Here is a 14,560-nt window from a genome sequence, read left to right as displayed (position 1 = left end):
ATAACTGCAATAGCCCCTCACATTGTTAGTGCTAAGTCTTCATTAAATCATTCCCACAAAGGTGTCTTTCCTTTTTTCAAAGCAGGATCCAAACATGCTTCTCACAGTGCATTTCATTGTTAAATTTCATTAGTCTCTTTTGTTGTAGAACAGTCACATCCACATTTTGTCTGGTGACTTTTTAAAGAGACCAAGCTAGTTGCTTTATATAAAATCCCACATTCTGAATTTCACTGATTTTTTTTTTTTCTTGTAGTATTTTTAACTTTTCTCTAGCCCTCATATCTCCTCTGCACTGGAAGTTATGTCTGAAGCTTAATTAGATTCAACTTCAGCATGTTCTGGCAAGAAGCCTTCATGGCTAATGCTGTATTCTTCTTGCTCTGTTTGTAGAATGCCAACAGCAAAAAAAATTCAAATGCCCAGCATCAGTAGAATAGATAAAATAGAGTATATTCATACTGTGGAATTCTGTACAATCCTACAGAATCCTGTGGAATTCTGTACAAAACTAGAGCCACACAAAACAATGTTGGCCAATCTCACAACCAACATGTTAAGTGGAAACAGAGCAGGAAAGAACACATACCATAGGGTTATATGTATATGAAGTTGAAAACAGCTTAAATGTTTAACGATGATACTTAGGGGATGAACCAGAAAGCAGCAAGAATGATACGACCAATACATAACAGGGTAGGGGTTGTTTCTAGAAAAGTGGGAGAGTGTAGTGACAGGCAGCGTGTAAGAGAGATGACTCTGGGTTGCTGATATGGCTCTGTTTCTCCTCCTGGATTATGGTTTTATGGGCTACTTTCATTAAGTTTTGCACTTCTGTTTTGTGTATTGTTTTCTATGTGTCATTTCACACCCAAAAAGAGGGTAACCTAAGCTGCATTCTGAAACACTCTTTGTACTAAGAGATGAAGCACTTCGAGTTACGACAGTGGCTGTTCGTAGGCTGTGTCCGCAGGTGCACGTTCAGTACAGTCCACCCAGAAAGATGCTCTGTGGAGCACTGAACAGACTTGATGGGAACGAAAACAGTTCAGCTGTACAAAGCCATGCGAAATCTGATCTTTTTCACCTATAAATGTGTTTTGCAGAAAACAAGTGTTCACAGTCGGTTGGGGGTTATTTATAATCCTACTTCAAAAATAAATGAAGAGAACACAGCTATTTCTAGAGGAGTTTTGGCAGCTTTTCTTACACAGAAAAACAGCTTTTTGAGAAACTTTCTCAGGAAACTGGCAAAGGAAGAAACTGCTACAGCTCTTTACTCTGGAGAAAAAATGAAAACATTCCTTACTGAGGTCAGTACCTGTTTGTTTGGAATAAGTATCTGTTGTGTATTTAGGAAGTATAAGCCAGTGTTACCATGTTACTGAAAAACATCAAGAAATAAGTATAATCAGTTGGGCATAATAAGCATTCCTTCAAATGGGAAAAGATAAATATTAAATGATATGACTTTGCATCAAGGCATTTAGCAAACCAAATATTTCTACTACTACTTTGTGATCCTTGAAGTTGATGGCATTCTGGTTAGGACATGGACTTAAATGAAGAACTGGGAGTAAAAGGACTATGTAGATAATACTCGGGTATTTCCCTGAAGGGGTCCAGCACAAGGGACATTATAAAGATGAAAGTGATCCTCAAGAAGGAAGATGAATTAATCCTTACAAAACTATTTTTTGATTGTCTGCCAGACAGTGGAGATACACTTGTGAACAAGGCAGGTATATTCAGTCCCTGCTTATGTGAAGCTTACATGGTAGTAGGAGAGACAGACGGACTGAATAGTACTGGAACAATATAAAGAAAGAAGAGGGTAGATAGTTTGAGGGATGCTCTTTCAGCTGGAGTGGTCAGGGAAGGCATCTCTAAAGAATTTACGTTTAAGCAGAGGTCTGAAACGAGAAATCAAGTCGTGGAAAATCTGCAAGAAGAATGTACCAGATTCAGGAACACAGTAAGTCTAAAGGACTGCCACAGAGGTCAGCTTTCCAGGTTTGAGGTATGGGCAGAATATCATTATGAGCAAAATAGAGACAGTGATGTGGAGAGTATAAGGAGATGAGGTCAGGAACAGAACCCAGATATTTCAAGCACCTGTAGGACATGGTAAGGGCCTGAAGTCTTTCCTGAGTATAATGGGAAACCACTGAGGAATCTTGAAGAAGTGAGTAATCTTTAAAAAGATGACTTTGAATGCCATGTGAAGATTTGGTAGTAGGCAGACAGGAATGGAAATGGGATGAACAGTTAGAATGCTATTGCGACAATCGAGGCAAGAAATAATAGTGTCTTGGACTAGGTGGTGGTGGTAGAGATAGTGAGGTGGTTGGCACATGTATTTGTTACGACTCTAGTCAGCAGGCTTAGCTGATCAGTTGTATGTGACATCAAAGGTAATACCCTTCCATTTTAGCTTGAGTGGCTTGAATTGATGGTGGTGTCTTTTTTTGAGATGGGGGAATCTAGATGAGATTTGGACACTTAAGGGATCAAAAGTTAAGTCTGAACATGTTGGAAGTTCCTGTTGGACATTCAAGTGGAGATGTTGCATTGACAGTTGAGTTAATGAGTGTAGAAATCAATTCAGGGTTGTTGGGGTATTTTTAGAGTCAGACACTTTCAAGAGTTACCAACATTATACACAATTTAAAGCCAAGAAGCTGGCTGAGATACCTCAGGAGTAAGTTGGATGAGAGAGAAGAGAGGCTGAAAACAGAGCCCTGGAACATTCCAACATATAGAAGTGTGCAATAAAAGGATGATCCAGTAAAGGAGACAGATGGAGCAGCCAACAAGTTAGGAACATAACCAGGAAAGTATGGTATCCTGAAAGTCAGTTGGAGAAAATAATTCAAGGAGGAATGATCAACTATGCCAGATGTTCCTGAAATAGGCTTCATAACTGACCACTTACTTATTAAGGTGATCATTGATGAGAATTGTTTCAGTGGAGTAATAAGTATAAAAGCAGATTGAAAAGAGAATGGGAAATCAGGAAATGAATATAAGTAGCCCTTTTTAAAAAAAAACTTTATTTTATCACGAACAGAGAAATATTTTGTATCCAGAACAGGACTTGAGCTCAAGGATTTCTCAATTGGGGAGATGTTACTGTTTTATATGGACACAGTCCATCCAAACAATGAGAGAGGATGATACAGAGAAAGGGGAGCAGAGTTAAGAGCAAAGTTCTTGAGTAGATGAGAGGTGCCAGGATCCAGTGGACAAGTGTTAACTGTTGGTCTTAAGAAATGTTCGGAGTGGGGCACCTGGGTGGCTCAGTGGGTTAAAGCCTCTGCCTTCAGCTCAGGTCATGATCTCAGGGTTCTGGGATCGAGCCCCGCATCGGGCTCTCTGCTCAGTGGGGAGCCTGCTTCTCTCTCTCCCTCTGCCTGCCTCTCTGCCTGCTTGTGATCTCTGTCTGTCAAATAAATAAATAAAATCTTTAAAAAAAAAAAAAAGAAATGTTCGGAGTGCCTGGGTGGCTCAGTCATTTGGGTATCTGGTTCTTGGTTTCGGCTCAGGTCGTGATCTCAGGGTCCTGGGATCAAGCCCCGTGTGGGTCTTCACTGTCAGTATGGGGTCTGCTTCAGACTCTCTGTCCCATTCCCTCTGCTCCTCCTCCCTGTGTTCTCTCTCTCTGAAATTAAAAAAAAAAAAAAAAAAATAGAAAAGGAACTGTTTGTCTCTTTTAACCAGAAGGAAGGCATAATATATGGTTACAGTTGGAGAAGAGTGATTTATTTGGTGGCAGCAGGAGGAAGTACTTCTAATTATATTCATTTTCAGAAGAAATTCCGGTCACTGCCAAGTGTAAGAATAAGAGTAGGTATTATTAGGGGTTGGAGAAAAGAGGAGAAAATGCCACATATTTCTCTATTATTCTGAGAGTAAGCAAGTGAATTTAATACATTAGCATGGGAAGGTTTCTTAGGGCCTCCTTGATGTTAATGACCCTCATTTGAAAGTGAGAGCAGTATTAGTTGCATGTTTTTCTCTAGCTGTATTAACAGTTTGGTTCTAGTTGCAGGGGAAGCAGAGTTGTGCTCAAACAGAGCTGGGGATTTGCCAGTGAATATGAATTCAGGGAGGCATTCAAGGGAGCTAAGCATGGGAGGTTTTTGTTGTGGTAAAGGACTTCGGGGTGGAACTCGGGAGGAAAATTACAGGAGGTGTGATGGACAGTAAATAAATGGTAGGGGTTGAGGACTGAAGGGGTTGAATAATGGTCTGATGACACCAGGTTGCGTGAGCTGGAAGTTCTGGAGCTTGTGGTCAGAGATGGGTTGACTGAGATGGAGATTTTGGAAGTAAGCAGGATCTAGACTGCACTGTTCACTACTGTATCCACTAAACTAAATGTGGCTCTTTAAGACTTAAATGAAAATAAAGTTAAAATTTAAATTCTGGCACGTGTGGTGATGAGCACTGGGTGTTATATGCAACTAATGAATCGTTGAGCACTATATCAAAAACTAATTAGCATGCTGGCTAATTGAACTTAATGAAACATTTTAAAAAACAAAATTAAAAATGAATAAATAAGTAAATAATTTAAGTTCTGTGCCCCAGTCATACTAGCCACGTGTTAAGTGCTCAGTGAGTGCAGTGAAACATTCCTACCATCGTGGGAACAATGAAACTGTTAGAAAGTCAGAATTTAAGGCCCTACCCTGGATCTTCTGAAGTAGGAACTACATTTTAATAAGACACCAGGTGATGGAACATCAAAATTTCATAAGTACTGATGTGGAGAAGTGTGTCTTAGTGTGAAGATGTGAAGAACCTGTTCGTGGTTTTTTTTCTGTGAATGTCCATATATTTCTGATTCTAGCCAAGGATTACTTGTGTATTTCAGAAATGAAATGCATTATTACTAAATTAGTTTTTTGAGATTGGTAGAATGAGGTGAGGTAGGGTATTTCTATTTTAAACCGTTGTTTTTACCAAGTGTTCCAAATGGGGGTAGTGAGTTCAGAATTTAATAAACATTTGTTTCATTTCTTTAATGTTAAATTTTGTTTCTGTTGATGCCTCCCAGCCTATTACTAATCAATAATCCACCTGAAATTTTCTAAGAATGAATGGCATATGATATCTGCTTGTAACAAGATTTACAAATATGGTAACTGACTTGGCAAAGAAATATTCTTTTTTTAATGTTGCAGAAGAAAATAGTACTTTTAAAAGTCATAATTTAGAATAATTTCTAATTTAGCATTAATATAAAGCAGGCTTTAAGAAAACGATTTAATATCTTTTTCTCTTGCTAATTTCATTTTTCTTGATTTATGCTTTAGGGGATGGATAAGAATGCTTTTGAGAAAAAATATAACACTGTTGGAGTGAATATTTTCCAAACTCATCAGCTGTTCTGTCAAGATGTACTTAAATTGCGTCCTGGAGAGCGAGGTATTGTCAGCAATGGGAAAGTAAGTAGAAAAAGCAGTTGCTCACTTTTTTCATGGACCTGAGCTAGAGGGGTTTCAAATGTGTCTGTCTCACCGCATACCTGCTACAGCACTTGCAGAGGTCGGGGCTCCTACGCCAGACACAGCACACGGGTCTGGCATGAATGATAGGGCGTGCTACTGGTTCCCTCACCCCAGCCCCCACTGATGACAGCGCTGAAGGTGGGGGTTTAGACTGTCTCATGGGCAGAGCTTTAATTTGGATGTGTTACAAGTGTTAAAACGAACAACTGCATATCCACTACAGCACTGTGACTGAGAACCACTGTTGGCAGTGGGTGTAGAAAGTACCTTGTGACTCTTCTTTCTTACCGCTTTTCTCAACAATTGACTAACTTCTGAGAAAGTATTGAATCGTTATTCTGGAGGTAAAATGTAATAGTTATTAATGTAATGATTAAAATCTATAAGGAAAACCACTCTTACCCTCCTAATAAAATTTATTATTAATAGTTTATTGTTTCACCTTCTAACCCTTTTTTCTACTCTACAAAGCCATGTCTGGTTTATAAAAATGCAGAATTGTAATCCTATTATATATATGTATGTATAAAATTTTATATCACTTTTTTTCTTAGTATATCAGAAACTTTTTTCTGATTAGAGAACCTTTATAGAACTACAGAATTCATGATGATATCTGCTTATTTTTTGAGTATGAGAATCTGGTTTTATTTCTCAGGAATTATTTAAGTTTTAAAAAATGGAATCTGGTGCTTAGATTTATTAAGATTTCAACTAATGCAAGGTGTTTGACCTATCTTTGCTTAAACTACCAAATCATATGTACCTAAATTTAGGTCTTCCAAGCTGTATATAGTAGACTCTTAACATTTTCTTTGTTTTCTACGTTATTTGAGAAGGAATACATGCATGAGCAGGGGCAGGGGCAGAGGGAGAGGAAAAAGCAGACTCCCTGCTGAGCAGGCAGACCTACAAGGAGATGGGCTCAATCCCAGGACCCTGGGGTCATGACCTGAGCTGAAGGCAGACACTTAACTGACTGAGCCACCCAAGGCCCCTGTTTTCTACATTTCACCAATGTTTTATTACCATATCATTTTCCCTTGAAATTATGCTTATTTGTTCTTTTTTAAAATTTTTTAAAAGGTTTTTTATTTATTTATTTGACAGAGAGAGACACAGCAAGAGAGGAAACACAAGCAGAGGAGTGGGAAAGGGAGAAGCAAGTTTCTAGAGGACCAGGTAGCCTGATGTGGGTTCGATCCCAGGATCCCGGGATCATGAGCTGAGTGAAGGCAGACGCTTAATGACGGAGCCACCTAGGCCCCTGCTTATTCGCTCTTACTTGAATCCTTAAATAGTAGGAATTGGAACAGTGAGGGACTCAGATTTGCAAACCTTCACAGATCAATATATCTGCTTCAGTGTAGCAGCGTTCAAGCTAATTGCATTTGCTCCTAAAGGTTCATCCTTGTACAGTGCTGTTTTACAAATCAGTGACGACAGTTGTCATGTTATTACAGTAACACAAAGTATTTGTGAATTTGATAGTGAGGTATGTGGAAACGCAGAAATTGAATTGATTTTTTTTTACCGGTTGCTCTAGGAAGAAATGCAGCTTTTTTTATTTTTTTTTATTCATTTATTTTTAAATTTTTTAAAAGATTTTATTTATATATTTGACAGAGAGAGAGAGCACGCGCACAAGTAGGGGGAGTGGCAGGCAGAGGCAGAAGCAGGCTCCCCACTGAGCAGGGAGCCGGATGTGGGGCTTGACCCTAGGACCCTGGGATTGTGACCTGGGCCAGAGGCGGCCACTTTACTGAGCCATGCATGTGCCCCGAAATGTAGCTTTTTAGAACAGTTTTATAGTATGTGGCTATCTTTGGCTCTGTCTGGCATTTTAAGGGATAAAGAGGAAAAAATTACACCTGGTGTATCTAGTACCTTTCCTTTTGGTAATACATTATGAAAAAGCTCCCCTATGTTTTCTTTGTCATTGTTTAATGTAATTCATAAGTTGTTATCAATATTAGTGATAACAAATGTTAGTGATACTTATGTTTATTTTTCCTAGAATAATGATTTCTCCTCATTGTCCTTGAAATTTACAAAAGTAATCAGATCCCAGGGGTACCTGGGCATTGACTCAGTCGGGTAAGCCTCCAACTCTTGATTTCAGTTCAGGTCATGATCTCAGGGTCGTGAGACTGAGCCCCACGTGAGGCTCTGCACTCAGCATGGGGTCTGCTTGAGATTCTCATTCTCCCTCTCTCTTTCTCTAAATAAAAACTTAAAAAAATATGGGGCGCCTGGATGGCTCAGTGGGTTAAGCCGCTGCCTTCAGCTCAGGTCATGATCTCGGGGTCCTGGGATCGAGTCCCACATCGGGCTCTCTGCTCAGCGGAGAGCCTGCTTCCCTTCCTCTCTCTCTGCCTGCCTCTCTTGTGATTTCTCTCTGTCAAATAAATAAATCTTTAAAAAAAAAAAAAGAGAAAAAAAAAAAACTTAAAAAAATACATATTCAGATCCCAATTTTGCACCAGCTGTGAACCAAGCATTCTTTTAGATTCTGAGAGTATAGTAGTGAACAAACATGTTTTTGTGAAGCTTATATTTTGGTGGGCAGCAACAGAGAACAAGTAACATCCTTATTGATGAGGTGTCATTTGGAGAGAACCAGAGGACGTGAGGGAGCAAGCCGTGTGGAATATCTGGAAGAAGAATGTTCTAGATAGAGGGAACACTGAGGACAAAGGTCCCAAGGTGAGATGATTGCCGTGTGTTCTGGGAATCACAGCTACAAAGAGAGTTGTCAGGAGAGAAGCTGAGCGAAGTAGCTGCCATACCAGACACTGTAGGGTTTTATAGACCATGTAGAGTCCTGCTTTAGGCTGGATGATGAGTCATGAAGCTCATAGTTCTGGACAGAGGACTGACATGATCCAACTCATGTTTTACGTGGCGATCTAGTGGCTGTTCTGTTGAGAATAAACTGTTGTAAGGGGTCAGAAAGCCAGCTGGGAGCCATTTCAGTAGTCCCGGCGAGAGCTGCCGGTGGCTTGGACCAGAATGTGTCTGGTGGAGGTAGTGAGGAGTGGCTGTGGGATGTATTTTGCAGAAAGAGTGAACAGGAATTGCTGACAGACTTGACGTGGGATGTGAGAGAACTGTGTAACTGGCAGAGTGGGCTTGCCATGTAATCAAGGCGAGGAAGTCTGCAGACAGCGTGGGGTTGTTGAGGAGGAGTGGAAGGGGAAGGAGAGTTCATCCTGCACAGAGGAGGAGTTCACCAGTCCGTTCTAGACGTCTGCCGACGCTCGTTGGGTTGGCAGTTGAACGCAGGAGTCGAATGCAGGGGAGAGGTTGGAGCTGGAGATAGATATTAAGTCAAATTACATTGACTTGTGTGTTGATTCATAGGAAATTATACTTTTATTTGTGGAAGTCTGTTTCAAACTGAAAAGTCTATCTGAAAAGCAGTACTGCGGTTTATGAGCTGTCGTGTGATACTTAGCTTATTACTCTGTCTCCAAGTAATGCTTAAAAAATACAATAATCACAGCATTTGTAGCAGATAGTTACAGCTCTGAACCAGATAGGTCAGTGATTGAAATCTGACACTTTAGAATCAGTCTTAATTCTGAACCTGTCCAAATGTTTGGTAGAATTGGAACATACTCAGAGCCAAATTGTTTAATGTAATGATTAAAACTGGGGGGGTGGGCAGCAGTCATCTTATACTTTTTTACTATATGCTCAAGAATTAAAAATTTATATGTTTTTAGTAGTCAATAAAGTGCTAAATAACACTGTTACTATAAGTATAATGGATTTACTGTTATTAACCTACATGTTTACAAATTGGTGAAAGACAAGGGGTAGCAGAAAGTAGAGAAACAAGCAAGACCTTTTTCTTAGCCAAACACATCTGGATTCAGATTCCATTTGCACCATTAATTATATGACCTCTATGAGACTTGGTTTGGAAATGTCATTTGGGCAGAGGGAATGATGATAGTCTATTTTACAGAGTCATCGGAGATTACATATACTTTTAAACCTAAAGCACATAAAGCAGCCACAGATAGTAAATTTTCAATAAATAGTAATTCCTGTTTTCTCTTTAAATATTTGAAGGCTTGGGGCGCCTGGGTGGCTCAGCGGGTTAAGCCTCTGCCTTCGGCTCAGGTCATGATCCCAGGGTCCTGGGATCGAGCCCCACATCGGGCTCTCTGCTCGGCAGGGAGCCTGCTTCCTCCTCTCTCTCTGTCTGCCTCTCTGCCTAGTTGTGATTTCTCTCTGTCAAATAAATAAAATATTTAAAAAAAAAAAAAAAAGAACATAGTCCTATATCACAATATACTTCTATTACTATTACTATTACCAAGAAAATCAATAAAAATTTTAAAAAAATAAATATTTGAAGGCTGTCATAAGAAATAGTGGATACATTTGTAGTCTCCGTTTGCATTACACTTGATGAGAGTCAGAAGAGAATCAAGGCCAGTTGCTGCGACCTCCATGAGTGTAGAGAGATTTTTAGCTCAGTATATGGTTGAGTACTCTGAGTTTTCTAAAATATTAATGAGCTGTCAGAGGTGGTAATGCATTTCTATTACAACAGTTACTCTCTATAACTGAAAAATCACATTTCCAAAGTGTTGTAAAGAAGATGGATAGGTTGGGGCACCTGGGTGGCTCGGTGGGTTAAGCCTTTGCCTTTGGCTCAGGTCATGGTCTCAGGGTCCTGGGATCGAGCCCCACATCAGGCTCTCTGCTCAGAAGGGACCCTGCTTCCCCCCGCCTCTCCCTGCCTCTCTGTGATCTCTCGCTCTCTCTCTCTCTGTCAAATAAATAAAATCTTTTAAAAAACAAGAAGAAGAAGATGGATAGGTTGGATAGGCACCGAATAGGTTGTATTGTGTTTTTAACAGGACTTTCAAGTTCAGTGTTCCTTTTTCCCAGCTTGGACATTATGTGAATTTTATACTATTTAAGTTACCTTATTCCACAAATATTATGTTCAACTTTAAGTAGAAGAATTAAGACACCACAGAATCACGTTTCTCCCAGCTATTTCATACTGAACTTACATCGGTGAAATAGAGGCAGTTCTCTGGTGGATTTTAATCAGTGAAGATAGCCGGTCTAATTAACCCCTTAAACTAATTTGAGATGCTCCCTTTTTCTAAGTTATTGACAAAAGTGCTGTAATCACTAGAGGTGATATAGATAAAATCCAGCTCTTTTCCAGGACTCTCCTAGTCATAGTCCATAAAATACAGCATTGAAAGTGCTTTCGAAGTTATCTTAAAAGGGGTACCAAATCCTAAGGCAATGAAATGTTTATATGAGTACTTAGTTTTATAGTGCCTGTTTTTTGCATTTTTAAGAGCCCATTTTTTATGTTGAAACTGAAATATGGTATTTGTCTAGCTGGAATGCTGACATCCCAGCTCATGTCAGCTGTGATATGAGCAAATGAGAAGAGAGTCAAGAACTTTATCAATTTTTAGAAAATATTAATTGCGGAAGCAGATGAAGGGAAAGTGAGAAAGTCTGCTACAACCATTTTATTCTGGTCTTTTAACCAAGGGGAAAAAATGCTCTGGACAATATGCCTTCCGGTTGTTTGTCCTTAAGTGTAGTTGTCTTGTGCCTAAGACTATGTCAGGCTGACCTTCTACATCGGGGCTTGTGTTCACTGATGACCGCACATTCTAGTTCACTCGGGGAATGCTAATGGTAGTCGAGTTGGTGGGCGTTGTGATGGAATAGCCATCCTACAAAATTAGGTACGTGGCAGTTTGACATCTTGCCCCTCTAGAGTTACTAGTTTAAAGGTGAGCTGCATGACCTTGCTGGGCTCCAGACCGTTGTACAGCATCAGTTCAACGAGGATGGGTTGGTACAGTTAAGTAATTATGTGATTTGCTGTTTTTTGCTCTTTTATGCCTTGGTTATGTACTAATTTATATCAACACAGTGTAGACCACAATTTATAGGTGAATAGAAAAGCAAATTGAAAATAAAAGATTTATAAAATATAGACACTTGCTTTCGAAATTTACCTTAGGATGGAAAGCCTTTGGTTTTTGGAAGTATTATGTTTCAAAGTGAAACTTTCGAATGGAAATAATTTATTCCTTTTTTATTTTGTCAGTTTGATTTTGGTGTTTATGCAAATGTTATTTGTAATATCAGAGTAAGAAACATTTTTCTCTTCTTTGTTTCCCAGTAGATTTAGTAAATTGTGGAACTGATAGCCACCATCTGTTTAATCTATAATCAGTTTTTGCTTAAATATCTATCTGATGAGAAAATATTTGTCCCAAACTGGTATCTTCTAGAAGGTATACAATAATAAAACTCCTTTTATTTTAAGTTCTCAGGACCTTTAGATGAAAATTTCTACACAGAAGACTTTTACTTCTTGGAAAAAATAACATTTACTAATTTAGTAGAGAAAATTAAAGGCATTGTTGAAAATATGGAAATCAGCTCAAAGAAGTAAGTATTTAAAATCATAAGAGCAATTCATTTTGGGAGGGTGCTATTTTGCATCTTATTTTTTCTCTTTAAGATTAGAAAGTGTTTCAGATATGCACATCAGCTGTAATAAGAGGTATGTGGAGAATATTGAAAAAACAAAAAGCATCCATATCCTCCCACCACCAAACCGTAGATGACAATAGTTTGTTTTGTTTGCTCTGGACCTTACTGTCCTCTTTGCTCCTCACCCCGAGCCTGTCTCCCTCCTTCCTGAGAGGTAACCGTTTTCCTAAGTGTTGCGTGCATGATCCCATGTTTGCGTTTATGCTTTTGCTTCTTACGTGGATGTGCGTGATCAGTGTTGATGTGTTGAATGCCTGACTTCAACAGAGAAATGCTATTCACTGTGGCTCCTTTGCACCTTCTGCTGGAGCTCTACTCCATTCACACACGTAAAGCTAGTGTCTGCGTTTCACTTCCTTCTTAGTGTTTCATTTAATGCATATACTATAGTTCGTTCATAATCCCATACTGAGATATGGTTAACTTGGCTGTAGTTTTTTACTGGGTCAGCAACGCCGTAAGAAACGCGCTGTAAGTGTCTGCTTGCGAAGTGGAAGTTTCTCGAGAGCACAGGAGTGTTGCATTTGGGTCGGAGGGTCTGTGCCGCCTCTGCTTCACCACATACTGTTAGGAGTTGCAGCAGCTAACGCTCCCACCAGAAACGCGAGAGCTCGTCCCCCAGTTCTTACCAGTACTTGGTGTTACCCCACTTGTTAATTTTTTCTATCTTGTGCATGTGAAATTGTGTCTTTTTGTAATTTGCTTTTCCTTGACTTTAAGTAAAGTTGAGTATCTTTTCATACGATTATTTTCACTCATGTTTACTTTTCTGTAAAAAACCCACACGTGTCTTGCTTAGCTCTCTGTCGGGTTATTTTCTTCTTTTAATGATGTATAAATATTTTCTGTGATTCTCTGTACTAATCTCCATCAATTATAAGTGCCTCGTGTATTATATCACAGTTGGTGATATGGCCATTTACTTTTTGATTGTAATTTTTTTTAAAGATTTTATTTATTTATTTGTCAGAGAGAGAAAGACACAGAGAGAAAGATCACAAGTAGGCAGAGAGGTAGGCAGAGGCAGAGGGAGAAGCAGGCTCCCTGCCGAGCAAGGAGCCCAATATGGGACTCGATCCCAGGACGCTAAGATCATGACCTGAGCCGAAGGCAGCCGCTTAACCAACTGAGCCACCCAGGCGTCCCTTTTATTGTAATTTTTTACCAGATACATCGATGTTTTTAATTTCAATATGAAAATATTATCAGGTTTTTTTCCTTCACAGCTTGTCTGTGCCTTTCGTGTGAGCGTGTGTGTTTGTGTACAATGTATAAGAATTTTCTCTAGACTAAATTCATAAAGATATTCTCCTCTATTTTCTTCTAGAAGTTTTACAGTTTCATTTTTTTACTGAGTGATATTTTCAATTCTTCTTGGCTCTTTATTCTGTTCCAGTAGTGTACTGTCTTGTACCAGTCCCACACTCCAGTTACCCTAGCTCTATAATGAATTTTGATACTAGATAGCAGAAATTCTGCCTTGTCTTCAAAATTGTGTTGACTGTTTTGGGCTACTTGTTTTTCTGTATAAATACGATTAGGACCAACATAGCAAGTTCCTTTAAAAAAAAAGTTCCTGGAATTTTTATGGAATTTCTTTGAATTTATAGATAGTTTAAGGAGAATTACCATCACTATACAATATTAAATTACCCATCTATTACATATAGTCATATATTGCTTGTGTATAGCTATATAAGTGTATAATACATTTTATATATAGTTGTGTATATAATATATAAAATAATATAGGTTTGTAACTGATGTATATGGTATATAATTGTGGTATATGATTTATATATAAAAATATATATGAGAATACATAGGTAGATGGTTAGACACACTTAGTGTTCCTTGTGGGTCCTTCAGTGAAGTTTTCACTTGTGTCCCATGACATCTTACACATGTTTTCTTCTTTATTCCCTTACACTTTATGCTTTTAGTTCATATTGTAAATGGTGTATTTTAAACTGCATTTTCCAATTGTTTAATGCTAAATTACAGGAACAATATTAGGTTCTATATTGATCTTTCTTGCTCAACTCTCAATTTTTGTAACATTTTGTCTACTATTAGACTCTCATGCCATTTGTGAATTTTAACAGCTTTGTTCCCTAGCATCCAGCTCTTAAACTTCTCATTTACGTTGGCTTTTCTCTTGATTTAGTTTGCTTAATTTAATCAAAGATTTGTCTACTTTATTAGACTTACTTTACTGATTTACTTTTTTACTTTTCATAGATGTGGACTTAGGACATGCCAAGCTCCTAATTGGTTTTTTTTTTTTTAATCGGTTTCAGTTCTTTTTATTTCTTTTTAATCTATTCTGTTTTATAAACTTCTCAAGTTGAATTCATAACTTATTAATATCACATTTTCTCCCTTACATATCCTTAAATTACCAGTTTAAAGCATCTCTTACACTTATTTAGTTGTATCACATAAGTTTTAAAATATATTTCATTATGATTCAGTGCTAGTATGTT

General features: G+C 38.4%; 1 protein-coding gene across 5 annotated transcripts in view; it reads left to right on the top strand.

Moving 5' to 3' along the window:
- Positions 1–14,560, top strand: part of UGGT2 (UDP-glucose glycoprotein glucosyltransferase 2) — a 197,136-nt gene that overhangs the window by 123,124 nt on the left and 59,452 nt on the right. For all 5 annotated transcript variants that reach the window (XM_045978339.1, XM_045978338.1, XM_045978337.1 and 2 more), the window contains exons 21-23: positions 1,107–1,313; positions 5,322–5,453; positions 11,845–11,969. In XM_045978339.1, coding sequence (XP_045834295.1) covers positions 1,107–1,313; positions 5,322–5,453; positions 11,845–11,969 — 464 coding nt within the window. The remainder of the gene's footprint in view (positions 1–1,106; positions 1,314–5,321; positions 5,454–11,844; positions 11,970–14,560) is intronic.

Source organism: Meles meles, chromosome 14 (assembly GCF_922984935.1).
Source record: "Meles meles chromosome 14, mMelMel3.1 paternal haplotype, whole genome shotgun sequence".
Taxonomy (NCBI): Eukaryota; Metazoa; Chordata; class Mammalia; order Carnivora; family Mustelidae; genus Meles; species Meles meles.
Note: the sequence above shows the minus strand (reverse complement) of the source record. Positions and strands in the feature narration are given on the sequence as shown.